This window comes from Eublepharis macularius, chromosome 17 (genome assembly GCF_028583425.1).
Source record: "Eublepharis macularius isolate TG4126 chromosome 17, MPM_Emac_v1.0, whole genome shotgun sequence".
Lineage (NCBI taxonomy): Eukaryota > Metazoa > Chordata > Lepidosauria > Squamata > Eublepharidae > Eublepharis > Eublepharis macularius.
The window spans coordinates 24819471-24843260 of NC_072806.1; the positions used below are offsets into that span (position 1 = coordinate 24819471).

The following is a 23790-nucleotide window of genomic DNA, read 5'->3' on the forward strand; positions in this document are numbered from 1 at the left end:
TTTGCCATTGCCTTCCCCAGCCATCTACACTTTACCCTCAGGAAACTGGGTACTCATTTTACCAACCTCGGAAGGATGGAAGGCTGAGTCAACCTTGAGCCAGTTATTTGAACCCAGCTTCTGCTGGGATTGAACTCTGCTTGTGAGCAGAGCTTGGGCTGCAGTACTACAGCTTACCTCTTTGTGCCACAGGGCTCTTATGGTCACTATGGAAACTCAACAATAATAACAGTGTGCTTAGATACCACCCTTCTGGACAGATGAGTGCCCAACTCAGAGCAGTGACCAAAATCAGTGCTACTGTTAGCCCCACACAGTAACACTGTGTTGAGAGGGAGGGGCTTACCCAAGGCCACCTGCAGAGCTCATGGCAGGAGTGGGAGTCGAACCAGCAGAGTGCTGATTTGCAACTCAGCCAGTTCACCGCTATGCTACACTATGGTACAACCACTATGCTACATAAAAGCTGAGGCCTTCCCCCAAAGTTTCCTCCCGACATTGATATTCAGAGGCTCACTATCTCAGAATGTGGAGAGCTCTCTGTCACCTCCTTCTTAAGGAACTTCATCATCCATTTTTCATGTTTTTGAGCTACAACCTGGCAGAAAGTTTTCTACCAACTTAGGTACCCTGACCTGGATAGCCCAGGCAAGCCTGATCTTGTCAGATCTCAGAAGCTAAGCAGGGTCAGCCTTGGTTCATAATTGGATGGGAGACCTCATGTGAAGACTAGGGTTGCAGAAGCAGGCAAGGGCAAACCACCTCTGTTAGTCTCTTGCCATGAAAACCCCACCAAGGGTCGCCATAAGCTAGCTATGAGACTTGACAGCATTCTCCACCACCACACCAACTTAGGCAGTCCCCGCTGATGTCTATACATCTAAGGTCCTGTATGTTTGTTGAAACTGTACCCATACATTTCAGATCAGAAAAATGGCATGACGGAGAAGCCTTAAACTTCTTCCCCCCTGTGCTCCATGCATTCCACGCCAACTATTTAAAAGGACGAGGGAATGCTGAGAGCTCTAAGCTATCCCAGCTTCTCATCTGGCTTCAACCTAAATGCTAACTGTTCCTTAGTGTACGCAGGTGATCAGCTATTTGGAGAGGAGCTGTAGTGCAGTGGGGTGTCTGCTTCACATGCAAAAGATCCCGGGTTCAATTCAGTGGCATGTCCCATTTCAAAAGACTGGAGTAATCCGTGATGTGTAAGAAGTCTTTCCTGAGACCCTGGACGGCTGCAGCCAGTCAGAGCAGGCAATATTGACCTTGATAGACCAAAGTTCTGACCGAATGGATCTTATTCTAATCCCTTCTGTCCTTTTTCTCTAGGAGAAGCACTGATAGAGGTGAAGAGGACTGTATGACACTAGGATCTGCTCCTGGAAATGGGCCAGACAAGAGATGCCTTTCCCAATCCCATTCCCAGCTTTAGCGCCACCTGAAGGCCATTTACCAGTATTTCCGCTCTAAGAGCACAACTGCGCTTCTCGCATCTATTCATGGGCGTGAACAGGGAAGAGTTTTCCTGCCAACAGTTCAGATTTTCCAAGCTAAGCATTGTTGCGGAAGAAGCACTACAGTGGTTGTATCTCTGTTTTAATTTCTCCTCCAGTATTGCCTTGAGCTTTTAGCAGCATTCAACGACTGTGGTGGTAGCGTGGGTTAGCTCTGCCCATTCACGGGGACAGCTTGCTACATCACTCAAGGGAGACGTGTTGTTCCGGCTGCCTGTTGGAAATATTGGTGGCTGCTTAGTTGATCCCCGAGACACTTGAGTATCTAAGGATTGGCATGTGGCATTTAATTCCTCCCTCAGCATCCTCCTTCTGGAAGCGCTCCCTTCCCTTTCTTTGCTTGGTTGTGCCACAGAGACCTTTGGTGCACAGCCATTGACTGCATTGGCCAACTCGGTTCTTAGATATCCACTAGACATTATCCAGAGGGGAAAAAGGCGTCTTAAGACTTCTGAATGTGGAGTTCTAATCATATAATGTGTGACTACAGATTTTCTGGTGGACTTTCTCTAACTTATTTTAACTTAACTTAGTAACTATTAAGTCATTGGTTATTTGGAGTTTACAAAATGGCAGTGGATTCTTTCTTGCCAGTGCCCGTAAAAAAGACTCCCTTGGTCTGTTCGGAAATCTTTTAAACTCATCCATACCAAGGTCCTAAAGCAAAAGCAGAGATGTATGTCTTGCTGTGATGGAGTTATATGCCCAGCAAAGTTCTGAAGGTGTTTGGGATCTTCTATCCCTGTGACTTTCATTTAATTCACCAAGTTTGAAGTTCTGAAGTGACCTCATATGTTAATTTTTCTAATGCAGAGATTAATCTCCAAATAAGGAAGAACGTTTGCTTTTCTAACCTATGAATGGGGTGTGGGTGTGCGTGTGTTTTCTTCCTATTACAGGTTACAGAGATTTGAGAGAGACGTGTTTTTGGTGTGTGTCCCAAAATGCCTGCCTTTTCTGAAATGGAGGTTAACCTCAGAGGGCTTTTCCACACCAGCTTTTTTGATGCAGCTCAGCTTATTAGCAGCATTGAATTTTTGCCTCCCATATAGACAGTGTTGTTTGCTGGCTGTTGCTCTCTTGGGTCCCCCCGCCCCGAGTTTTCCCCCCAAATAAGAAAAAAAAGAGAGAGAGAGGAATGAATAGCAAAGGATATTGTCTGTAAGGGAGGAGAAAAGTCAACACAGTTAAAAAGCCAAGTTGCATCAAAAACCTGACGTAGAAAAGCCCAGTATTGGAAATGGTTAAATCTATGAAGTGGAGTTGAGCAGAGAGCAAAATCGTTGAGAAGAGATCTCTGAGACAAAACTTTCTGTTTCGCTGTTTACTAATTGTGGCTGGAACAGAACTCCCACTAGTTCTGGGTGAATATTTGTACCTCCTTTTGGTAGTACCTTTTTCCTGGCTGTCTTAAGTTGGCTTTTTTCATACCCTAATGGAAGTCTGGCAAAAGAACAGTGGAATGAGATAACCGTTAACAACACTGATGTCGAAAATAAGAGAAACTTACTTCCATGATTGCCGTTTTGGGGGGTGGGAAGGCAAAGGGCCGTAGGATCAGAGGAGTGGAAACTTATCCTGCAGTTTGACCTAATGCCAGTCTCATGATCCAGGCAAAAGGGAAGAAGGGCTCCTAACAATTCGACCACAGGTTAGTGCGTTTCTGCCCATTCTGGTGGTCTTAAGGTTCCCATCCCTACACATTTTTGCCAATTGAAAGTGCCAGTTTCCAGATTTCATATTCAGATCTGATAACACCCAGCAGGAAGGGCAGTTTTGATTGGCAAAACGGTGTGAGGTTTGGAATCCATTCTCCCCTTGGCATTGCTGGAACTTTAATCAACGTCATGCGCAGCTGCTATGGCCCTTTTACAAGATCTAATCACCAAACTCCACAATTCATCTCGTCTGCAGCTATTGTTCCCCGCCCCGCACCTTTTGCACAATCTTATTTTAGTATTCTGGGTATGTGATAGGCCCCTAAAACCATTTTATGCTTGCTTTTTTGTGTGTGTGCTTGTGTGTCTGTATTCCTGATCCAGCTTCGCTTTCTGTAATGAAATTATATTGAGTTCTAACTGACCTCCAGGTTCCCTTGCATCTTTCTGGGAAATGTTCCCTGCCTTGCCCGGCATTCTGGATCTGCTTCCCTTTGATACAGCTGATGACGGAGATTGGTGGAGAAAGAAACGGGCTTTCTTCCCAGGTGATGTAGCCCTGGAGCTCTTTCTCTGTAGAATAAAACTTGAACAATAGATACAGTTTTGGGGGGTTGGGGGGGATCCAGCTGTTGTTTCCTTTGTTTGATCATTGGCCACCCACCAAATTCCTACCAAACCTTTGCACAGCCTGACGTATAAGCTAGAGAAAGATTGGTACCATTTTTACTTTGTGACTTCATGATGAATAAAGGAAATGGATATAGATATAGATATATATAAAGCCTTGCTTCTTAGACAATAACCAAGATTGGATCTTTTTAGCCCCCACCCCACCCCCACCCCAAGCCAAGATTCTGATGGACATCAAATCAAACTGACTGTTGAAATACAAGAATATCAGTCGAAGAATGAACAGAAACCGCTGTAAATGGACTGTGGTTCTTTCTGACCCTTCCATTGTTAATACTTCTCAACAGATTGCTCTAAGCTTTGCCTTTGGGCAGAGAAAGGCGGCCAGCCTCTTCCCATTAAGTGCCGAGGGACTCTATCCCTTGGGCAGCAGTCCCAATGGCTTCTCATTCCTCGCCCCGCATTCCTGTAAAGACACGGGAATAGCTATCATGCTGATCCCATTGATCGGTCCTTGAAAGTTTTCTTTCCAAAACTAGTTCAGAACTGATCCACCATGAAAAAAAGCACTTGAAGATGGGCTAAATAGCTTTCTGACCTACAATCACAGTTCAAAGAATTTTCATACCATCGACCCATCTGGGGTGGACGTATCCTCTTCCCAAGCGGGAAGAGGTGGTACCCTAAACAAGTTGGTAGATGTGAAAAGGAGATGCTATTCCTCCCCCCTCCATTGTACGGTTTGGGGCTGATAGAAGAGGATTTGGTGTTGTTGGGATCCTGATCTCACCATGCGGCAAAAAAAATCCAAGCAAAAATCTAAGCAACCAAACTGTTGGGGTCAAGAGAAGCTTACAAACCTTTGGCTGCAAGGTGAGATCTTGAAGTTCAGGCTCAGCTTCGCAACACAAAAGCCCAAACAAATTAGACCACAAGTTTATTATTATCATGATTATTTACAAGTTGCAAATAGATGAGTGACACCGATTACCCCGTATGGACTCCCCTCCCACCCCTTTTGGCTCCTGGTAAATATGCATGTCGATTTCACCTGAAAACAAGAGCAAGATACCAATAAAACTGTCTTATCAGAAAATCCAATGTTAATGGCAGCTTTCGAGCAGTTCAACACTTAATCTTGTATGGATCTATTAATCCACTAAACAAACAAATCCAGCTTATAGGGTAAGCTGATAATAGATGTTTTTTTAAAAAAGATAACCTTTTACCCATGTGGTATGTATTCCAATTTTGTAGTTTTAGTCACTTTTTTGGCTATCAAATTTTGTTAGAGAAAGAAAATTGGTTTGACAGCTAATGTCTTATTTTGTTATGGGCTTAAATTTTCTGTTTCCTTGTTTCCTCTGTACAAAAGCTTTACAGACGGGAGTCTATTAAGTGTAACTACTTCTACAGAATATGTATTCATGTATCACAGGCCCTAAAACTGGCTTTCTGAAGTGTGGTGAACTCATACTAAACCAATAAAAACTTGTGGTGGAAGAGAAGCAACATGTTTGGTCCCTCCTCTAAAGATGCATAACAACACAAACTGGTTGGAACTGCTTTAGAAGATGAGGTAAAAATTTACTTAAAAAAAAAAGTACAATCCGGAAGGCAGGTTATAATTGCCACATGTTTAACATGGTCAAAAAAAGTTAAGAATTCCCACAGCGAAACTGATGGGCAGTAAATTCAGGACAGATCAAAAGAAGTACTTCTTCACTCAAAGTGTAATGACCTTCTGAGACTAATTGGCATAAGATGTTAAGATGGACATTAACTTCAGTTGTTTTTAAAAGGGGATTAGAAATAGCGATGGGCACAAACAGAAAAAAAAACCGAACATGGTGTTCGTTGTTTGTTGCCATCCACGAACAGGGACTCACGAACATGGCCCTGTTCATGAACATGTTCGTGGTTGGCTGTTTGTGGGGGCCAGCAGGCTCTCCTCCAGGCATCATCCAAGTCAAGATCCCTACTGCACCACTCCCAGAAACCAGACCTGAGCAGGCACCAGGAAAGGTGCCAATAATAAATAATAGCTTGGGCCAGAGCCTGGCAGCAGACCTGGAACTTGAAGGGGTAGATCCCTATCCCACCACACACAAAGAAAATTCAAGCCCCAATGCACTCTCTCTATCAAAATGCCAACACCAACTGTCTCTCCCCTGTCTGCAAAGTCAGAGCTGGGAGCCCCCCTCCCCCCTAGTCTTTGCTCCCTTGTTGTAACAAATTTGGAGCTCCACACTTGAAAGGACGACCTGCCTATCAAGCTAAATTGGGCTTAGACTGGGGTTTCCAGAGCAACAGCAGGAGTTCAGACGGAGTCCAGACAATCCCTGCCTGAGTTGCCATGGGAATTGACTGCAGGTGCCAAACTGTCTGGCTTGACGAACAGCAACGAACAGCAGTGAACGAATGGGGCCTCATCAACAGTTTGTTTGTGAACAGCAGATTGGGCTGTTTGTGGCTTTTTTTGTTCATATTGCTGTTCGTGCCCATCTCTAATTAGAAACATTTGTGGGGGGATAGATCCATTAATGGCTGCTGGCCCTGAGAGCTAAATGGAATCTCTATATTTGGAGGCCGTAACCGTCGGAATAATCAAGAGGTGGGGAAGCTTTGGCCTCTGTGCCTGGCTCTTAGTCCAAAAAACTAAGTACAAACCAAGAGAAACATCAATCCACGAACCCCTCATACCGCACAGTGAGTCAGTCCATTGGTGGTCCTAACTTGGTTTTCACCTATTATGACTTTTTAAGCATAAACTGAGATGTTTTAAATGTGTATTTGAAGGTGTGAAGTACAATTACTATATGAGCTGGAGCAAACTTTTGTGACTGAAAATGTGTGTATTGGAAAACTGTCTCCTTAACTGCATGTCCTTTGGCCCCATCGTAAACTCCCAGTCTATGAATAGCCCAGAGTGCAGCTGTTTCCATACTAACGTCTCAAAACCAACTGTAATCCAGAAGAAGAACCTGGCTGAATCATAGCGACGGTCCATCAGCATTCTGTTTCTTACAGTGGCCAACTGGGTGCCACCAGAAAACCCACAAACAGGCTGTTAGCTACTCTAGTTGAAGGGAGGAGGAAAGAAGGTAAAAGAGGAGAATCCATACAAAGACCCATGGAATTCATGAAGACTGTAGCACCTTTAACAGCTACAGGGACTGCTGTACATCTCCCCAGGGCTTTTTTCTGGGAAAAGAAGTGGTGGAACTCAGTGGGCGGCCCTCAGAGAAAATGGTCACATGGCTGGTGGCCACGCCCCCTGATCTCCAGACAGAGGGGAGTTTAGATTGCTCTCAATCTAAACTCCCCTCTGGAGTTCAGGGGGCGGGGCCACCAGCCATGTGACCATTTTCAAGAGGTTCCGGAACTCCGTTCCCCCGCGTTCCCCCTGAAAAAAAGCCCTGCATCTCCCCTCCTCCAAATCCTATACAGAGGACACAAATTATGACCTGACTCAAGATGAATCCAGATGTGATATGAAATTTGTGAATGGGTCTGCTGGGGGTTATTTTGAGCGTAAATAACAGCAGAGTGGGCAGGGACTGGGTCAGGTGGGTCACTGGGCAACTCCTGTTATCATCACCATAGATATCAGAGTCTCTGCACAAGACATCTTACATGAGTAGGACCAAGTGAAAGATCTTACACTTGTTCTCCCATTGTGAAATAGTAAAGACTCCAGTAGCTATGTTACCTGGAATGGGTCTCCTTGCAAATGGATGTCCTTGCAAGTGAGTGGGGGGAATTAGCGGCAAGGGAAGAGGTAAGGTAAGCGAGAGGCGGTAACAACGGGATGTCCACCAAACCAAACTGCCCTTTTAAAACTAGGGGCCTTGTGATTTCATATCACAGGTAGCCACATTAAATGGCTGTTAAAGATGGCGGAGGCCGGGCTGACAGCTTACAGCTACTGGACTCTTTACTATTTTGCAACTACAGACTAACACGGCTAACTCCTCTGGATCTCTCTCCCATTGTGGATACACCTGCACCGCTAGGAAGACAGAATACACTCGAACGTAAAACCACACAGAAAACAAGTCACTTGAGCATCCTCATGTAAGATGTCTTGTGTGGAGAGACTCCCCCCCCACACACACACACTTACATTTTGGCAAACAACACATTGTGGGACCTGTTAAGTTTGGCATGGGGGAAAGGGTTACCCTATTCCTGCTCCGTAACTATTAGCACCTCTCTTCACACAAGGTGTGTTAATACTTTTAAAAAAATGTCTAAGATTCATTTAAGGATGTCCTGATATTATGAGGAGAAGAGAATTCGTAAGCTGCTTTTGTCCTCATTGGGGAGAAAAGCAAGATATAAGTAGCTAAATTTTAAAAAAAGAAGTCGATTGTGACCTTTAGACTCTGACCCCAAACATCTTTTGGAGATACTTTTGTTCAACATAGCTTCAATCTACCACCAGGTGTCACTGTGATCCTTAACCATACAATTTTATATTCTCAGCTAGCATCAATGCAACTTTATTATTATTTTATTACTTTGATATTTAGCCCGCTCGCCCTGCGAACAGGCGCAGGGCGGGGTACAATAAAATGCTCAATGAGCATTTAAAGTATAAACATATATAAATAAGATTTAAAATACTAAAAACATAAATACATAAATACCTAAAACAGCATATCAGATGGCGGCCCCCTCCAATTTCCCCAATCTGAACATAACAAACTAAGAGGAGTGGGTGGGGTCCATAGTTGATCATATTCTGGTGACAGCACTTATGGGGGGCAGATGACTTTGTTGCCCCCCTGGTGGAAGCCCGGTAGGGAGGCACCTAAGCAGTCAAAAGGTCAAAGACTGGCCTCAACCATATGTCTGGTGGAATAACTCCATTTTACAGGCCCACCAAAAGGACATAAGGTCTTGGCGGGCCCGGGTGTCCTCCAACAGAGAGTTCCACCAGTACTGAAAAAGTTCTGGCCCTGGTCTCACAGAGTGAACCTAAAATCACAAGAGTGAACCTAAAACCACAAAGTGAACCTAAAATCTTTCCTGGCTTCCAATTTCTATACCCACCCACCCCCATTGTCAGAGGACAGTTTTTTGGCCTGCTGTTCACTCAGTCTCTTGTTTCTTTGGCCCCTCTTCTGACCAAAAATGTACAATTCTCGCCCCCCCCTCCCTATTTCCTCCCAAACGGACAACCCAGTTTCCTCATAGTTGCTACACTGGCTGATCTTCTCCCTCTCCATGGTTGGAATGTTTGTGAACATTCTGTGTGATAATGGCAGACAAAAGAAGATGTTGATAGGCCTTTCAGTTTTAAATTTCTCAGCCCTGTTGTTTTGAACAGAAAATTCCTGTTTCATGTTCTTTTTATTTCCCTTTCTTGTACTAATCAGATACATGACTGTTGACTTTGCACACCTCAGCACCACATTGGATCCTATGTCCTTGCCTGTTTCTATACATTCTCCTTTACTCAGCTTCCTCTATCCTAATCATTTTATTGTTGTGATGATCACATTGGTTTTCAATTTGTTTTTAGGGCCAATTAGAATTTAAAAGTAACTCCCCACCCCAAAGACCTAAATTGTCTACATCTAGGTTAATTTAAAGATTGACGTCTTCCATATAAACTTATCCATTCATTACGACGATGATGTTACAAGCTGTTTTCTACTGGGTTGGAACATGGACCCATCCGGCTCTGTTTGTCTACTTTATCCGACAGCATTTTTCAGGGTCTCAGCCAGAAAAAGGCCTTTCTCCATATCTGCTGCTGGAGACATGCTAAGAACTTCTGTATCATTGCTGGGAAAACTTACCTTGCTCAAATTCCATGTAAGGCAATCTCCAATCAGATCACCTAGATGTTCCCCTGTGAAATCTTGAACACACCATTGTGTTGAGCTGTTTTGAGGCTGCACGGTAGCTGCATTGTTACAGGGCTGGTTCATTGCAGCTTTTGCATACTTACTTGCTTGGGGACCAGGATCAAGATAATTCATACTATATTATTCTCCATTACTATGTATAGATGTAAAAGTTGGACAATGAAGAAAGCTGACAGAAAGAAAATTTATTCGCTTGAAATGTGTTGGAGGAGAGTTTTACAGATAGCATGGACTGCCAAAAAGACAAATAAGTGGGTTCTAGAAAAGAGCAAGGGTCCAGTAGGTCCTATAAGACTAACAAAATTTGTGGTAGCTCATACCTTACCACAAATTTTGTTAGTCTTGTAGGTGCTACTGGTCTCTTGCTCTTTTCTATTGCTACAGACAGACAGACTAACATGGCTACCAATGTTCCCTCTAAGCTGTGCAGTGTTGTGAGCTAAAAATCTACTTTGTGAGCTGAAACAACAACTTTCATTAAAGTTTTGAGTGCACCTCCTTTTTAAAAAAAATTCAGTCTACAAACATATAAAACATACAAACTACAAACTAATTTGTATTGTTTCTCGCTTAGTAGCAACAATTCAAGCAGCCATTCAAACATGGATTCTAAATATCAAACTAAATTACTCTGCAGGCAAAGTTATTAATACTTCTCCTTCCCAACTATTTGATATACAAATATGAATATATATCTGTGAACATGTGCTAGGGTCTGCATCCCATCCTGAGCACACATTAGCCTTCTCTATTCCAACAAGATTGCAGCAGGTAGGTGGAGAGATGTACAGTACAATCCTGTACAAAGTTACTCCAGTCTAAACTCATTGATTTCTAGCCTCTGTAGAATCCAAAAACAAAAGCCATGTAATACATTTTGATTACAATTAAAACAAATTAACTATAAAAACCAGTTGTCCAAGACCATCTAATCCAATTAGGTGAAAGGGCCACAAAAATCAGAGTATACTTCTGTATAAAAATGGATATATTCATGCTGATTGCAAAAAGATAGCTGTATTAGTCTGTTGCTGCAAAATAAAGCAGACACCCAGTGGCACATTTATTGCAAGATGAGCTTTTGTGAGTCAGCGCTGACTTCTTCAGATATGTATGGAAATCGACCTGAGAAGCATTCTCACATTTTTTTCCCTACATAATGAATCTGCACTTGAAAGACTCATGACAGAATTCATCTTTGATCTTAATCCCCTGCCCAACCTGCCCCATAAGAAGAATTGTAAGTTTGATTTCCACATCTGAAGAAATGAGCAGTAACTCACAAAAGCTCATACTGAAATAAAAATTAGTCTTTAAGGCGCCACTGGACTTTTGTTTTACATTCATGCAGACTGGCTTTCTTGTGGCTCAGATGCGATTCTGACTTGGATTTCTCAGCTCAGGCCGTTAGCCATTACCCTATACAAGCACCTGGAAATCTGACACCATACAACATTTGGAACGATTGTGCTTTAGACAATTACAAAATACATAAAAGCTGTCCAAATGCACTGTCTCTCTCATAGACTTCTTCATGTCACAAAGAAAATGTGGCTCATCTAACCCTTTCATTTTAGACAGAGGCTGAGGAATGGCAAACCTGGTGCCTTAGCAACTTTGGTCATGCAATTTCAATAACTTGAAGTCCATTTGCCACTTTTCTGGGGTAGATAAACAAGATCTGCACAGTGTTTTAGCTCATAGCAGGACCTGCAAATACAGAATTGCAAGCTTTGATATTTCTTTAGAATATTTATGTACCACTTGTACAGAGAGCTGCTTGAGGTGGCTCACAAACAGAAAACAACATAATTTTTAAGAAGTCAGGATGAGAGGAGGAAACGTTTCCAGAATGCTTCGATCTATCATCGTTAGGATACTCTAAAACTGGGCCCATCAGCAGGTTGCAAGCCAGTTAACATGAACAGGATCAAAACGTAAACCTCTGGAATTGGCCAGTAACCACTGGTTTTGGACAAAGTGAAAGAGGAGACTTTGTGGCACCAAAGAAGTTTCGGTTTGGTAGCCGTCTTGGTCTCTGCAGTAGAACAGCAGGATCGGAGTCCAGTAACACCTTAGTGACCAACAAGATTTTCAGGGTATAAGCTTTAGAGAATGAAAGTTCCCTTTTCCTTTGTATCTGAAGAAGAGAGCTTTGACTCTGCAAAGCTCATATCCTGAAAATCTTGTTGGTCTCTAAGGTGCCACTGGACTCAAACCTTGCAAAATCTTCGAGGCTTCCTGTTTAATTCTGCACCTACAGACTCCTCTGTGAACGAAGAGGCCTTCCCTCAGCTTCCGCTGCAGGAGAGAAGGCAAGTCAGGCACAGCTGCCCTTGGAGGCGCATGTTAGCTTCAGATCCAGATTTGGCGTGGGGGACAAAGAATGAGAGAGCCAAGCTGGAGCCAGCCCCACAGTGACTGCACTAAAATAGAACCCCAACAGCACGATCCTATGCAGAGTTACTCTGGTCTATGTCCATTGATTGCATTTTAGATGGAGATGCTCAGCTTGCCGAGACAGGGTGGCCAGATCCAGTTCTTGGCCGAGTCTGCATTTCAGGCTCTAAAAGCTACTTTGGAAGAGCCCTCGAAAAGGAGGCCTCATCAACGGTAAAGTCCAACCAGCCTCCTTCAGCACTGCAGTGGTCTTCTCCTCCTCATCTGGCCGTCAGCGGGCATGATGAGTACCTGGCCCAGCTCTCCACCCTCCTTCCCCTCCTCGTCCTTCTTCTTTCTGGTCTCCTATTGCACCAAGACCAAGTTAAATGACACCTTCACCATAGCAACGGCTGAGGTGCCACCTCTTCTCCTCTGCTCTCTGGGGCTGAGGGGATCCCAGCGGGGTCAGACTGGGCTCCATCACTTGGCTTGGCTCTGTTCCCCAGCTAGAGAGCTGGAGGCAACTGGATCCGCTCTCTGGCTCCACCCCCAAGGGCTAAGCCAGCCACAGCCAGGAAGGAAGAAGAGAAGCAGGACAGGGCTCCATCCCTGCTCCATCCCTATTGGACCTGCCTGCTGGCACCGGCTGAGTGGGAGGGCGGGGCCATCTGAGAGTTAATACCTGTGAGCTACAGCTGAGAATCTGGGAATTGAGGAGTCAGAATCTGTGAGCAATTGCTCACATGCTCACATTAGCGGGAACAATGATGGCTACCCATCTTGATCTATCTCCATGGAAAGTGGGTTGTAGAGCAGATCAAGCCTGAATTCTGCTGCAGCAAAGTGGTTAAGTGGTTGGGCTGCAGATCAGCACTTTGCTGGCTTGAATCCCACTCCTGCCATGAGCTCAGCAGGCAGCTTTGGGTAAGCCACTCCTCTCAGCTCCAGCTCCCTAGCTGTATTGGGGGGGATAGCAACACTGACTTTGTTCACTGCTCTTGAGTAGGCACTAATCTGTCGAAAAGCAATATATAAGCACACCGTTACTGCGTCTCCCTAGAAGCTAAAATTATGAAACTCAGGTTATTGGACTTAGTCACATCATGAGAAGACAAGACTTCGGAAAAGACAATAATGCTAGGAAAGGTGGAAGGCAGTAGGAAAAGAGGAAGACCCAAAATGAGATGGCTTGACTCCATAATAGAAGCCACAGCCTCCAGTTTGTAAGATCTGAGGAAGGCTCTTAATGATAGGAGGTTTTGGAGATCCTTAAATCATAGGATCGCCAGAAGACAGAAGCGACTTGACGGCACAGGGAACACATTCTTTTGCCTAGACTGACAACGAAATCCCATTTACTGGAGAAGAGTCCTTACCTGGACGGTCTGCTTCACATGCCCCTGCTCTGTGTTTTTTTAGTCTCTGTAGTGCGCTGGAGTTTTTCCTACAGCAACATCAACGCTCTGCCACTGACCTACTTCAGGAGGATCCATTGTGTATTCTCACGATGATGTATGGGAAATGTAGTTTAATCCAGTCGTTTCTGTACGTGTGCCACATTACGGAAGCTGCTGGCTGCTGATTGTACAAGAGTCAAAGCAGTGCGTACACTCAAATTAGAGCTGATTTTTAAATGACTCACGGCCTGCTCTTGATGACCTTGCGGTATAAGGAATCCAACCATGCCAGCAAATTTGAAGCGTGAGCCAGCCAACAGTGAATGCTGACAGTGGCAAAGCCACTGGAAATGCTACTTGTTCCAAATTGGGAACATGTCACAAATGCAACTGTGCAAGGTGGTCGGGGAAGAGAGCTGGCACTGCGAGCAAATACATTAGATTTTTTTACTGTGGCATTTGCGAAAATTCGATCCTCAGTAGAATCAGCCCAGGAACATAACCAGTATAATGTTTTGTTTTGTTTAGTTATTGTCAAAAGGGTTGGCTTTGAAATCCACAAAGTCCCATCAAACTTTGTTAGAGGAATAGCACAACTCTTGAGTTCAATCCTTTTGAAGTCATTAATTAAGAATGATGCAAAGGATGAAGGATATAGAAGCGTTCCTTCTGCATCTCACTAAGCTGTGTATTGCCTTCTTCTGGTGTCCTTTGTGAGAGCTGCAAAAGTTTAGCATCCCAGTTAGTGACTATATCTATTTTTTTACAATTACCTCTTTCGAACTGAGCAAAAATGGAAGGGTCAATAAGGTTAATTTACTTGACTGGCTGGGAATGACCGTTGCCTGAAAGCTGCCATTAGGAAGGGGGAGATCGTGAACTAGATGACTCAACAGTTAGATTTGGTACAAAGCTGCTTCTTTTGTCTCTTGCACGAGAGTTTATTATGGGGATGTTTTGTACAGCAGGGAAAGTGTTGCAAGGCGATAAATTCTCTCTCTCTCTCTCTCTCTCTCTCTCTCTCTCTCTCTCTCTCTCTCTCTCTCTCTCTTTCTGTGGGATTTCTGCTTCTTTCCTTTTGGTTAGGAAGGGGGAAAAAACCTGGGATGTCTACTTGCAGGCTGAGCAGAAAAATTTAGAATAACTCCTTCCCTACTGGGTCCCCTGGCATGCTCTCTTAATTCTGTATACAGACTTGGGGGACTGCTCTCTTTCCAACTTCTTTCCATTTCAAAAGCTAGAGAGTGAAATTGATGCAGAGGGCTTCCATTCAGGCATCCATCTTCTGTGAGTCTAGGTAGCTGCAGGTGGGCAGTAGAGATGGGCAAGAACTGAAATACAAATCAAAGTTCATGAAGAACTGGGCCGGTTTGTGGTTTGCTAAGTCTCTTGCATCAACTGTTGCATCAGAGCCCATTTCTGATAAACCACCACGAACTTTAGGCTGGTTCGTTTGGTTCGTTTTTTGGTTCGTCACTGCAGACAGCCTGGCACCGATCAATCAGTTTCCTAGGCAATGAGGGATGGACCTCCTGCAGACCTTCTGCTGACCCGGAAGTGGCCTTCTGCTGACTCAGAAGTGACGCGCAGGCCTGAATGTGATGTTTTCATGAACCAAATGAACCAGTTCATGAACCGGGGCAGGTTCATGAAAGTTCGTGGTATGTGAATTGCGACGAACCACATACTGCACGGTTCGGTTTTTTTCCAGTTCGTGCCCATCTCTAGTGGGTAGCCATAGAAGCACAAGATTTGAGTCCAGTAGCATCTTACAGACCAATGAGATTCCCAGAGTATAAGCTTTCGAGAATGAAAGTTCCTGTCATCAGATAAAGGTCTAGGGTTTCTGTTAGACTAGAAGACCCAAACTTGGGCCAGCTACAATTTCTTAGCCTAACCTCCATGGCAGGGTTGTTATGAAGATAAAATGGAGGAAGAGAGAGCCATTTATGCTGCCCTGGGCTCCTTGGAGGGAGGTTACCATACCAGTAGACAGGTAGGTGGGAAACTTATGAGACAAACTCCCTTTGTAGAGAAAAAATAGTGGATCAAAGAGCTGGCCTGGCTGAATCCCTTTCCTTGAATAGTTCATTTTCTGTATTTGGGGAGGTTTTTTAAAATCCCTCTTTCAAACATACAATATCCCCCTGCAGTACCACCTGCAATACAGCCATTGTGCTGTAGTGGGTAGAGTGTCTAGAATCTGGAGACTCAGGTTCGAATCCTCACTCTGCCATGGAAGCTTGCTGGGTGACCTTGGGCACCCCAGGAGGAAAGGAAAATGATGTATGCCACTCTGAGTCCCCATTGGTAAGAAAGGTGGGGTAGAAATGAAGTTAAATAAATAAATAAAACACAGGAAACCCTTTAGTACTTTTCAGATCTTACGAAAACTGCCTTAGACAATGTTCAACTATTAGCTCTCACACTGCACGCAGAGTTGTCAGTTTGATTGGCAGAGATTCTGAAGGGTCCTGGGCAGAGAAAAGTCTCTTGCATCAACTGCTGCCTCAGACCCTTTCTCTAGAGATGCCAGGGCCTGGACCTGGTACCTTCGGGAGGCAAAACATGCTCTATCCCTGAACCAAAGCCCCTTTCTATTGGTCTGTAGCACTGTAAAATCTGGCTTTCTGGGTCTGCAGAATGACTTTTCCAAAAAGCGGCTATACACCTAGAAGGCCTCATTTGTGGCTTGTGTTACTTAACACCAAAGCACAAACCTAGTAGCACAAAGATGAAAAAGATATGACCCAGATCATTCACTGCCCTCTGGGTCGGTAGCAGAAGCAGACTATTACGCACTGAATCTTACAGCCTCTTTGCAAGTTTATTTATTTGATTTATACTCCACCCTCCCCACAATTGGGCTCAGGGCGTCTAACAACATTCAAAAAATACATTAAAAGTCACAAAAACATAAAATCAATAATAATTTTTAAGAAGTCATTAAAATAGTCCAGGAGCAGGGTATTTAAACAAATATTGGGAGTCCGTTTCTGGCCTAGCAGATGGCCGAGGGCAGCCCCAGAAGAAGTGGTAGTCTTAGATGGAAGAAGGAGGACACCCGCTGGCGCTCAGCCAAAGGCCCGGCGGAATATCTCCGTTTTACAGGCCCTGCGAAACTGTAACAGGTCCCACAGGGCCCGGATCTCCAGTGGGAGAGCGTTCCACCAGGCCGGGGCCAGGGCAGAGAAAGCCCTGGTCTTGGTTGAGGCCAGGCAGATGTCTTTCGGGCCGGGGACCACCAGGAGTTGCTTGTCTGCAGAGCGCAACACCCTGCAGGGGACGTAATGCAGCATCTGCCCCTTCCCTCCTTTTTCCCAGTGGTCACCCAAGTGACGACTGTCTGGAGCAGTCCAAAATATTCCCAAGAAGTGATATCTTTTGTAAACCGGTTTGTTCCAAGCTGTATTGTCCACTCTTCTTCTTTCTGCAGCTCTGTGCTTCATTAAATTAGGAGAATATTAATATTAAAAAAAGATTGAAGGGCGCTTTTGGTTGTAAGCTCAGCTGTGGGTCTTATTAAAAATGGATCAATATCGTCCTGACCTCGGGCATTGTGGTGCTTCGTTGGAGATGTTGCCATTTGGTCACAGTAATCCTTTGCTTAAGCAAACAGAATATAATTGCCAAAAAAAAAAGAAAAGAAAAAAAAAAGAATATAATTGCCAGATCTTTTGTTCTTGGGCATTCAGATATGATGCTAAAGGATGGTTTGTTTAAACCATGGTGTTATATGACCCTTTCTTTCTCTCAGTTAGATTTTGCCTTTAACCCTTTTCTTCTTGCCCCCTCTGGTTAGATTGCTGCCACCAGGAATTATATTCCAAAATAACTTAAATTTCCCCTTTAATAACGTGCCCAAGCATCAGGCTCCTTCGTGGGACTATGTGGCCCTGAGGATAGGAACGGGATATGGGAATAACAGATACTCTGGGTTGAAAAAACAAACTTATTTTTACAATAAGTGTATCGGTTTCATATTATTTCTTAAGCTTGATGGTTTCAAAAGAGTGTTATTTGTTCTTAAAGTTACTTTTCATAGACACAGTCAGATCTTCTCTCAGGCCGCACGCTCAGTTTGCCTGCTTTGTTCTGAATTCTGATATCACTCAAATACATATAAGACGTCCTCTCAGGCGCACACCCAGTTTGCCTCTCTTGCCCTGACTGAATGTTCTTTCTCAAACATACACAGTTCAGGCTTCCACATAGGTTATATTTCTCTCAGAAATGCTTAAACACACTCAGGCTGCACACAGCTTGCCTGCTTTCCCCAGACTGAATTTTTTCTCTCTCAAGGCCAAACTACAAGTGACGCCTGACACAGGTTGGACACTTGTCAGCTTCCCTCAAGTTTTGATGGGAAATGTAGGCAGCTTGGCGGAATGTTGGACAAGTGACAGTTGAAAAGTCCATTGGACAGCAGTCGGAGAGCCAAGCTGCAAGACCAGGATGCCTACATTTCCCATCAAAACTTGAGGGAAGCTGACAAGTGTCCAACCTGTGTCATTCATCACTTGTAGCCTGGCCCCGAGTATAAAAACAACAGTCCACTCCACCCACACTCAGTCACCAACCAGTCTCTTTCACCCCCACTCTTCATCTGTACCACACCAAACATTTAAACACACACACATTTAAAATCATTACACATGGTTTATGCAATGAATATTGGCTAGTCTTCCAGAAGCTGGCAACAAGTCCCAGTCTGGTCCTATCCCTGGTTTGTTTGCTTCTTGCCTCCTCCAGGGATGCTTGATCACTTGTGGGCTCAGCTCACATCCAGCCCCTGGCTCAGGATCATGGAGCTGATTGTTTTGCACAGATATGCCCCAAGCTTGTCAGAGCTCGGAAGCTAAGCAGAGTTGGCCATGCTTAGTCCTTGGATGGGAGACTACCAAGGAAGACTGGGGTTGCTATGCAGAAGAAGGCAATGGCAAACTACCTCCGTTCATCTCTTGCCTTGAAAACCCCACCAGAGGTCACCATAAGTCAGCTATGACTTGACAGCACTTAATTATTAGCAGCCTAGGAAGCTAAGCAGGGGTGGCCATGGTTAGTACTTGAATGAGAGATCACTAAGGAAGACACTATGCAGAGAAAGGAAATGGCAAACTATCTCTGCGTGTCTTTTGCTTGGGACGCCCCATGGACGGGGTCACCATGCGTTGGTTGCAACTCAACAGCCTATTCTTCTTGGGATACACATCCAAATGTATTTGAATGTGTCCTTTATTGTATTACACTGAGATAGATCAAGACGAGTAGCTGTGTTAGTCTGCCTGTAGCAGTAGAAAAGAGCAAGAGTCCAGTAGCACCTATAAGACTAACAAAATGTGTGGTAGGATATGAGGTTTCATGAGTTACAGCTCACTTCTTCAGGTATCTGGTATCTGAAGAAGTGAGCTGTGACTCATGAAAGCACATAAATTTTGTTAGTCTTATAGGTGCTACTGGACTCTTGTTCGTTTCTACCACATTACACTGCACTCACAGTTGCTGCTCCTCCTTCTGTGCCCCTCTCTAATTGTTAAAAAGTATAGTAGCTTTACTAAAATGACCCATCTGCATCTCAACTCACTGCATGGGAAGGAGATTGGCATGGATGGCTGGCCTTGCCCCTCATCTGTACACGATCGTATAGTCGTCTGCATGGTATAAACGTATGGAGGAAGTGCCCAAATACTTGCTGCCCTCCCCTTCATCAGCAACATTAGGAAAGCAAATCACTGATCACGGGTAAGGGGTATACACACATGCGCTTCCTCCGCATGTTTATATCGTGCAGATTACAGTGATCGCACAAAAGAAGGGGGAGGGGCCAGTGTGCTTAGGCCTGCTCTTCTCCCCACGTGGTAAGTCAACATGTGGACGGCACAGGGCTACATTCCAATTTTTTTTTTTAAGTTCAAGATTTTTTAGTTGAGATTTACTGCTTGGGTTTCTTTATGTGCCTTCAGTTTAGGTGCAAAAAGCAGGCAACGTCTCCAGGGTTGAATAAAGTATGCATCCGACTGCACAGGTACAAATAAGAAATAAATGCAAGTGATTCCACGTCTGATAACAAAGTGAATTTAATAAACTGGGCATGACTTGGGGGGATACACGCCTCTTCTCTGGTAAACATGGCTGTAAGCCACAACTTTCCTGTTCCTTATTATGAAGGCATAGCCTAGTGGTTGGTGAGTATACATAATACTGTTCAGTGTGAAACTAGAGATGAAGTTTGACAGCAACTATTGAGGCAATCTGATCGGAATTTCATCCCAAATGAGAGGACTTGATCCGATAAAGTTCTCCTGCTGATCATGCCTCATCTCCTTTCCACCTTCCAGCAGGAAGAAAATCCTCCTCCTACTGCTGTGTCTGTGGCCAGCGATCTCCAAGGGGTTATGTCACTCCATGAACTGTAGCTTATGCATTCAGACATCACAAAAAGCCTCCATTAGTATAAGCCGTGGTTAACCAACCAGCTACAAATCCTATTTTGAAATTTGGATGCCAACTAACAATCTGTGTTCATACATTGCAGCTGACTGGGGTTTATATACCATAGTTTATCGTTACCATCCGAAAGCAAATTTTTGTTTTGATCACATTTTCCATTTGTGATCCAGTGGAGGAGGTGTTTAAACTTATTTATTTTAGACTTTTATTCCGCCCTCCCTGCAAGCAGGCCCAGGTTGAATTACATCAGATAAAAACATTTTATATACTTACATCATAAAAACAGTTTAAAATCAACAAACATCATAACATATACACAACAGCAGTTCGCTATTTGGAGCAATCAATTTGCCAATTAGAGCTAGATGGTAGACGACTCTAATAGGTCCAGAGGAGTTAGCCATGCTAGTCTGAAGTAGCAAAATAGTAAAGAGTCCAGTAGCACCTTAAAGACTAACCAACTTTATTGGTTCCCTACTCCTCCGCTTGAAGCCAGCTGGGTGACCTTGGGCTTGTCACAGTTCTCTGGAGCTCTCTCAGCCCCACCCACCTCACAGGGTGTTTTGTTATGGGATAATAATGACATACTTTGTAAACTGCTCTGAGTGGGCATTAAGTTGTCCTGAAGGGCGGTATATAAATCAAATGTTGTTGTAGCATAAGCTTTTGAGAATCACAGTTCTCTTTGTCAGATGCAAGTGATTCTTGAAAGCTTATGCTACAATAAAGTTGGTTAGTCTTTAAGGTGCTACTGGACTCTTTACTATTTGACTCTAATAGGGAGTCCTTCATGATGGCTTAAGAAATTGGTCTTAACCAGGGCTTTTTTTCTGGGAAAAGAGGTGGTGGAACTCAGTAGGTTGCCCTAGGAGAAAATGGTCACATGGCCCCGCCCCCTGATCTCCAGACAGAGGGGAGTTTACATTGCCCTCTGCGCCACTTGGCGGTGCGGAGGGCAATCTAAACTCCCCTCTGTCGAGATCAGGGGGCGGGGCCACCAGCCATGTGACCATTTTCAAGAGGTTCCGGAACTCCGTTCCCCTGTGTTCCCCCTGAAAAAAAGCCCTGATCTTAACATTGACCTATGGAACTGGCTTTCACAGGGAATGTGATGGCTGCTAGTTTAGATGGCATTTGGCGGTAGAAAGTGCCAAGTTGCCGCTGACTCATGATGAAACCCAGTAGGGTTTTCAAGGCAAGAGATACTCTGAGGTGGTTAGCCATTGCCTGCTACTGCATAACAAAAAATTAGTGAATAGGTCCATCAGTGGTTAACAGCTATGAAAGCTAAATGGACCTTCATGTGCAGAGGCAGTGTACTATTGAACACCAGTTGGGAGGGAGAAAACAGCAAGCAGAGAAATTGTGCCCCCATTTGGCCACTATGGTGGTAAACAAGATGTTTAGTTAGATAGAATATTGGTCTGATTCAGCCATCCTTTTCTTATGTTCTTAAAGCAATATTCCCTTCACCCCATTTTTCTTTGTCCTGTCCTACTAATAGTAGGGTTGCCAACCTCAAGGTGGGGCCTGATCTCCAGAATCCAGAATTCAGTTCTGCTAGCTTCAAAGGGGGGATTCTATGGCACCACATCCACGCTGAGCTCTCCATTCTCTCCACAAGCTCTGTTCCCAGACACCGCCCCCAAATCTTTAGGAATTTCTGAAGCCAGAGTTGACAACCCTAAATAATAGTCAACTCTACTGCCAGGTAAGGTTAACTGACCTGTCTCCAGGTAAGATTTTGGATACCATGAAGAGGCCGTAAAGAGTCAACAATGTAACCAGTTGCCATGGTGGTCTCCGTGATCTTATTCATCCCCCCCAATTTAGATTTCTAGACTAAAGCAGCAAACTGTCATATGCTCAGGGCTCATTTCGAGGAGGAACACGCAGGAACGCAGTTCCGGCAGTTCCCCAAAGAGGTCACATGTCAGGTGGCCCTGCCCACCTGACTCTCAGCCATTTGGGGCCCATTTTGTCCTGGATCGGGCCTCTGACAAGTGGTGGATCACTCTCCTGTTCAGCTGCGGCCCGATCCTGACCATTTTGGGCCCCTTTTCGCCCATTTTCAGCCCCTTTTTGCTATTTTGGGCCCAATTTCAGCCCTGAATAGCCAGGATTGGGTCCAAAACAGCCAGGATAGGTGATGTCAGGGGCATATGCAAACCAGTTATGCTAATGACACATTTCCCGTGATGGTAAAGGGCGTGGCATATGCTAATGAGTTATGCTAATGAGTTCCTCCAGCTCTTTTTCTACGAAATGACCCCTGCATATGCTATATACAGGTCTGTTGTTTCCAAGGTCCACACTTCTTTTCAGGAACTGCTGCTCCTTCTCCTCAGTTAATATCAACCACCAGTGCTTTCTGCTTAGACTGTAACTGACACAACAGAAGAGCCCTTCTAGAGCAACCTTTATGACTCTGGAGGACCAACTGTGGAACATTGGCAGTCCTGATCTCAGAGGAATTCACTGAGGTAAGAAGAGGGGCATCAAGCGCTTTCTCGCCTATTCTATCGAAGTGTGCCCCATAAGTGTTTTAGTTTTTGAGTAGAATTTCTATAAACCAATTATAATGGCGAAAGGCAGGATTCCTTCTTAGCATTTAAATCACATTTTTTTTCCATTGGAAAATTTCTCCAGTCACGTTACAGTAATTAAATCCCAATTTGTAACAAATATTCGACTCAAACAATAAAACAAAAAGGGGGGAGCAGCAACACATAGAGTCCTCAAGACAGGGTAGTATAGGGGCTAAGAAAATGAGCTGGGGTTTGGGGGGTCCTGGGGTTCAAGCGTCACTTTTGCCCTGGACTGCTGAGGTGACCTTGGACAAGTCACCTAGTGTCATCTTAGCCAGCTTGTTCATAAATCTTACCTGATATAAAAAAAGTTATATCCTGACCACATCTCCTAGAATCATAGGGTTGGAAGGGAACTTCAGGGTCATCTAGTCCAACCCCCCTGCATAATGCAGGGAATTTACAATTACCTCCCCCTTACACCCCAGTGACCCTTACTCCATGCTCAGAGGACGGCAAGTCACCATCAGGATCCCTAGCCAAGCTGGCCTGGGGAAAATTGCTAACACTTTGTAAACCGCTCTGAGTGGGCATTAAGTTGTCCTGAAGGGCGGTATATAAATCGAATGTTATTATTATTATTATTATTACCTAACCCCAAGGTGGCGATTGGCCTTACCCTGAGCATGTAAGAAGGGACCGCAAGAACTAAGCAATGATGTAACCCTTCCTGCTTGGTAGTGAAATGGTGTGAAGTGGCTAAGCTTTGATTCAATTCTTTAAAAAAAAAAAGAGGAAGGTTGTACTGGAATCCTCATAGGATAAAACCTGAGATTAGCTAAGTAGTTGGGCAGAGGCTGCGCAAGAGTGTGTATTTTTGTTATGTTAAAAATATGTATTTCTGAATTAGCATCCTTTTGGGGTTTGGATGTGGAAATTCTGCTCAGGAGGGGGCGTGTGACCAATCCCTCAAAATAGGTCATCCACTTACTCCTTGGATTTATAATTTGCTTAAATTTGCAGGTTTTTTCCTCTTGCTGTTGACCCCCCCCCCCTTTTGGTGGAGGGAAAGGGGTTTAAAAGCAGAGTTTAATGTTGCTGGTAGATTGAGTGGGTGGCCACCTTACAGACATACACATCTCTGTTCAACCCGTTCTTTGAGCAACAAGGTCATACATAGAGATCTACTTCTTCCTTCCTTTTGGCATGATTGCCACAATTTTAATGATCTTAACATGTATTTTAAATGTTATTATGTATTTATTATACCTCACATTTTATATGCTGTAGAAAAGAGCGTGAGTCCAGTAGCACCTATAAGACTAACAAAATTTGTGGTAGGGTAT

At 44.3% G+C, this 23790-nt stretch overlaps 1 protein-coding gene across 1 annotated transcript in view; it reads left to right on the forward strand.

Moving 5' to 3' along the window:
* CLIP2 (CAP-Gly domain containing linker protein 2) overlaps positions 1-5316 on the forward strand; it is a 69459-nt gene extending 64143 nt beyond the window's left edge. The window contains exon 16 of the mRNA XM_055001933.1: positions 1333-5316. Coding sequence (XP_054857908.1) covers positions 1333-1344 — 12 coding nt within the window. The 3' untranslated portion in view covers positions 1345-5316. The remainder of the gene's footprint in view (positions 1-1332) is intronic.
* The last annotated feature ends 18474 nt before the right edge of the window (positions 5317-23790 follow it).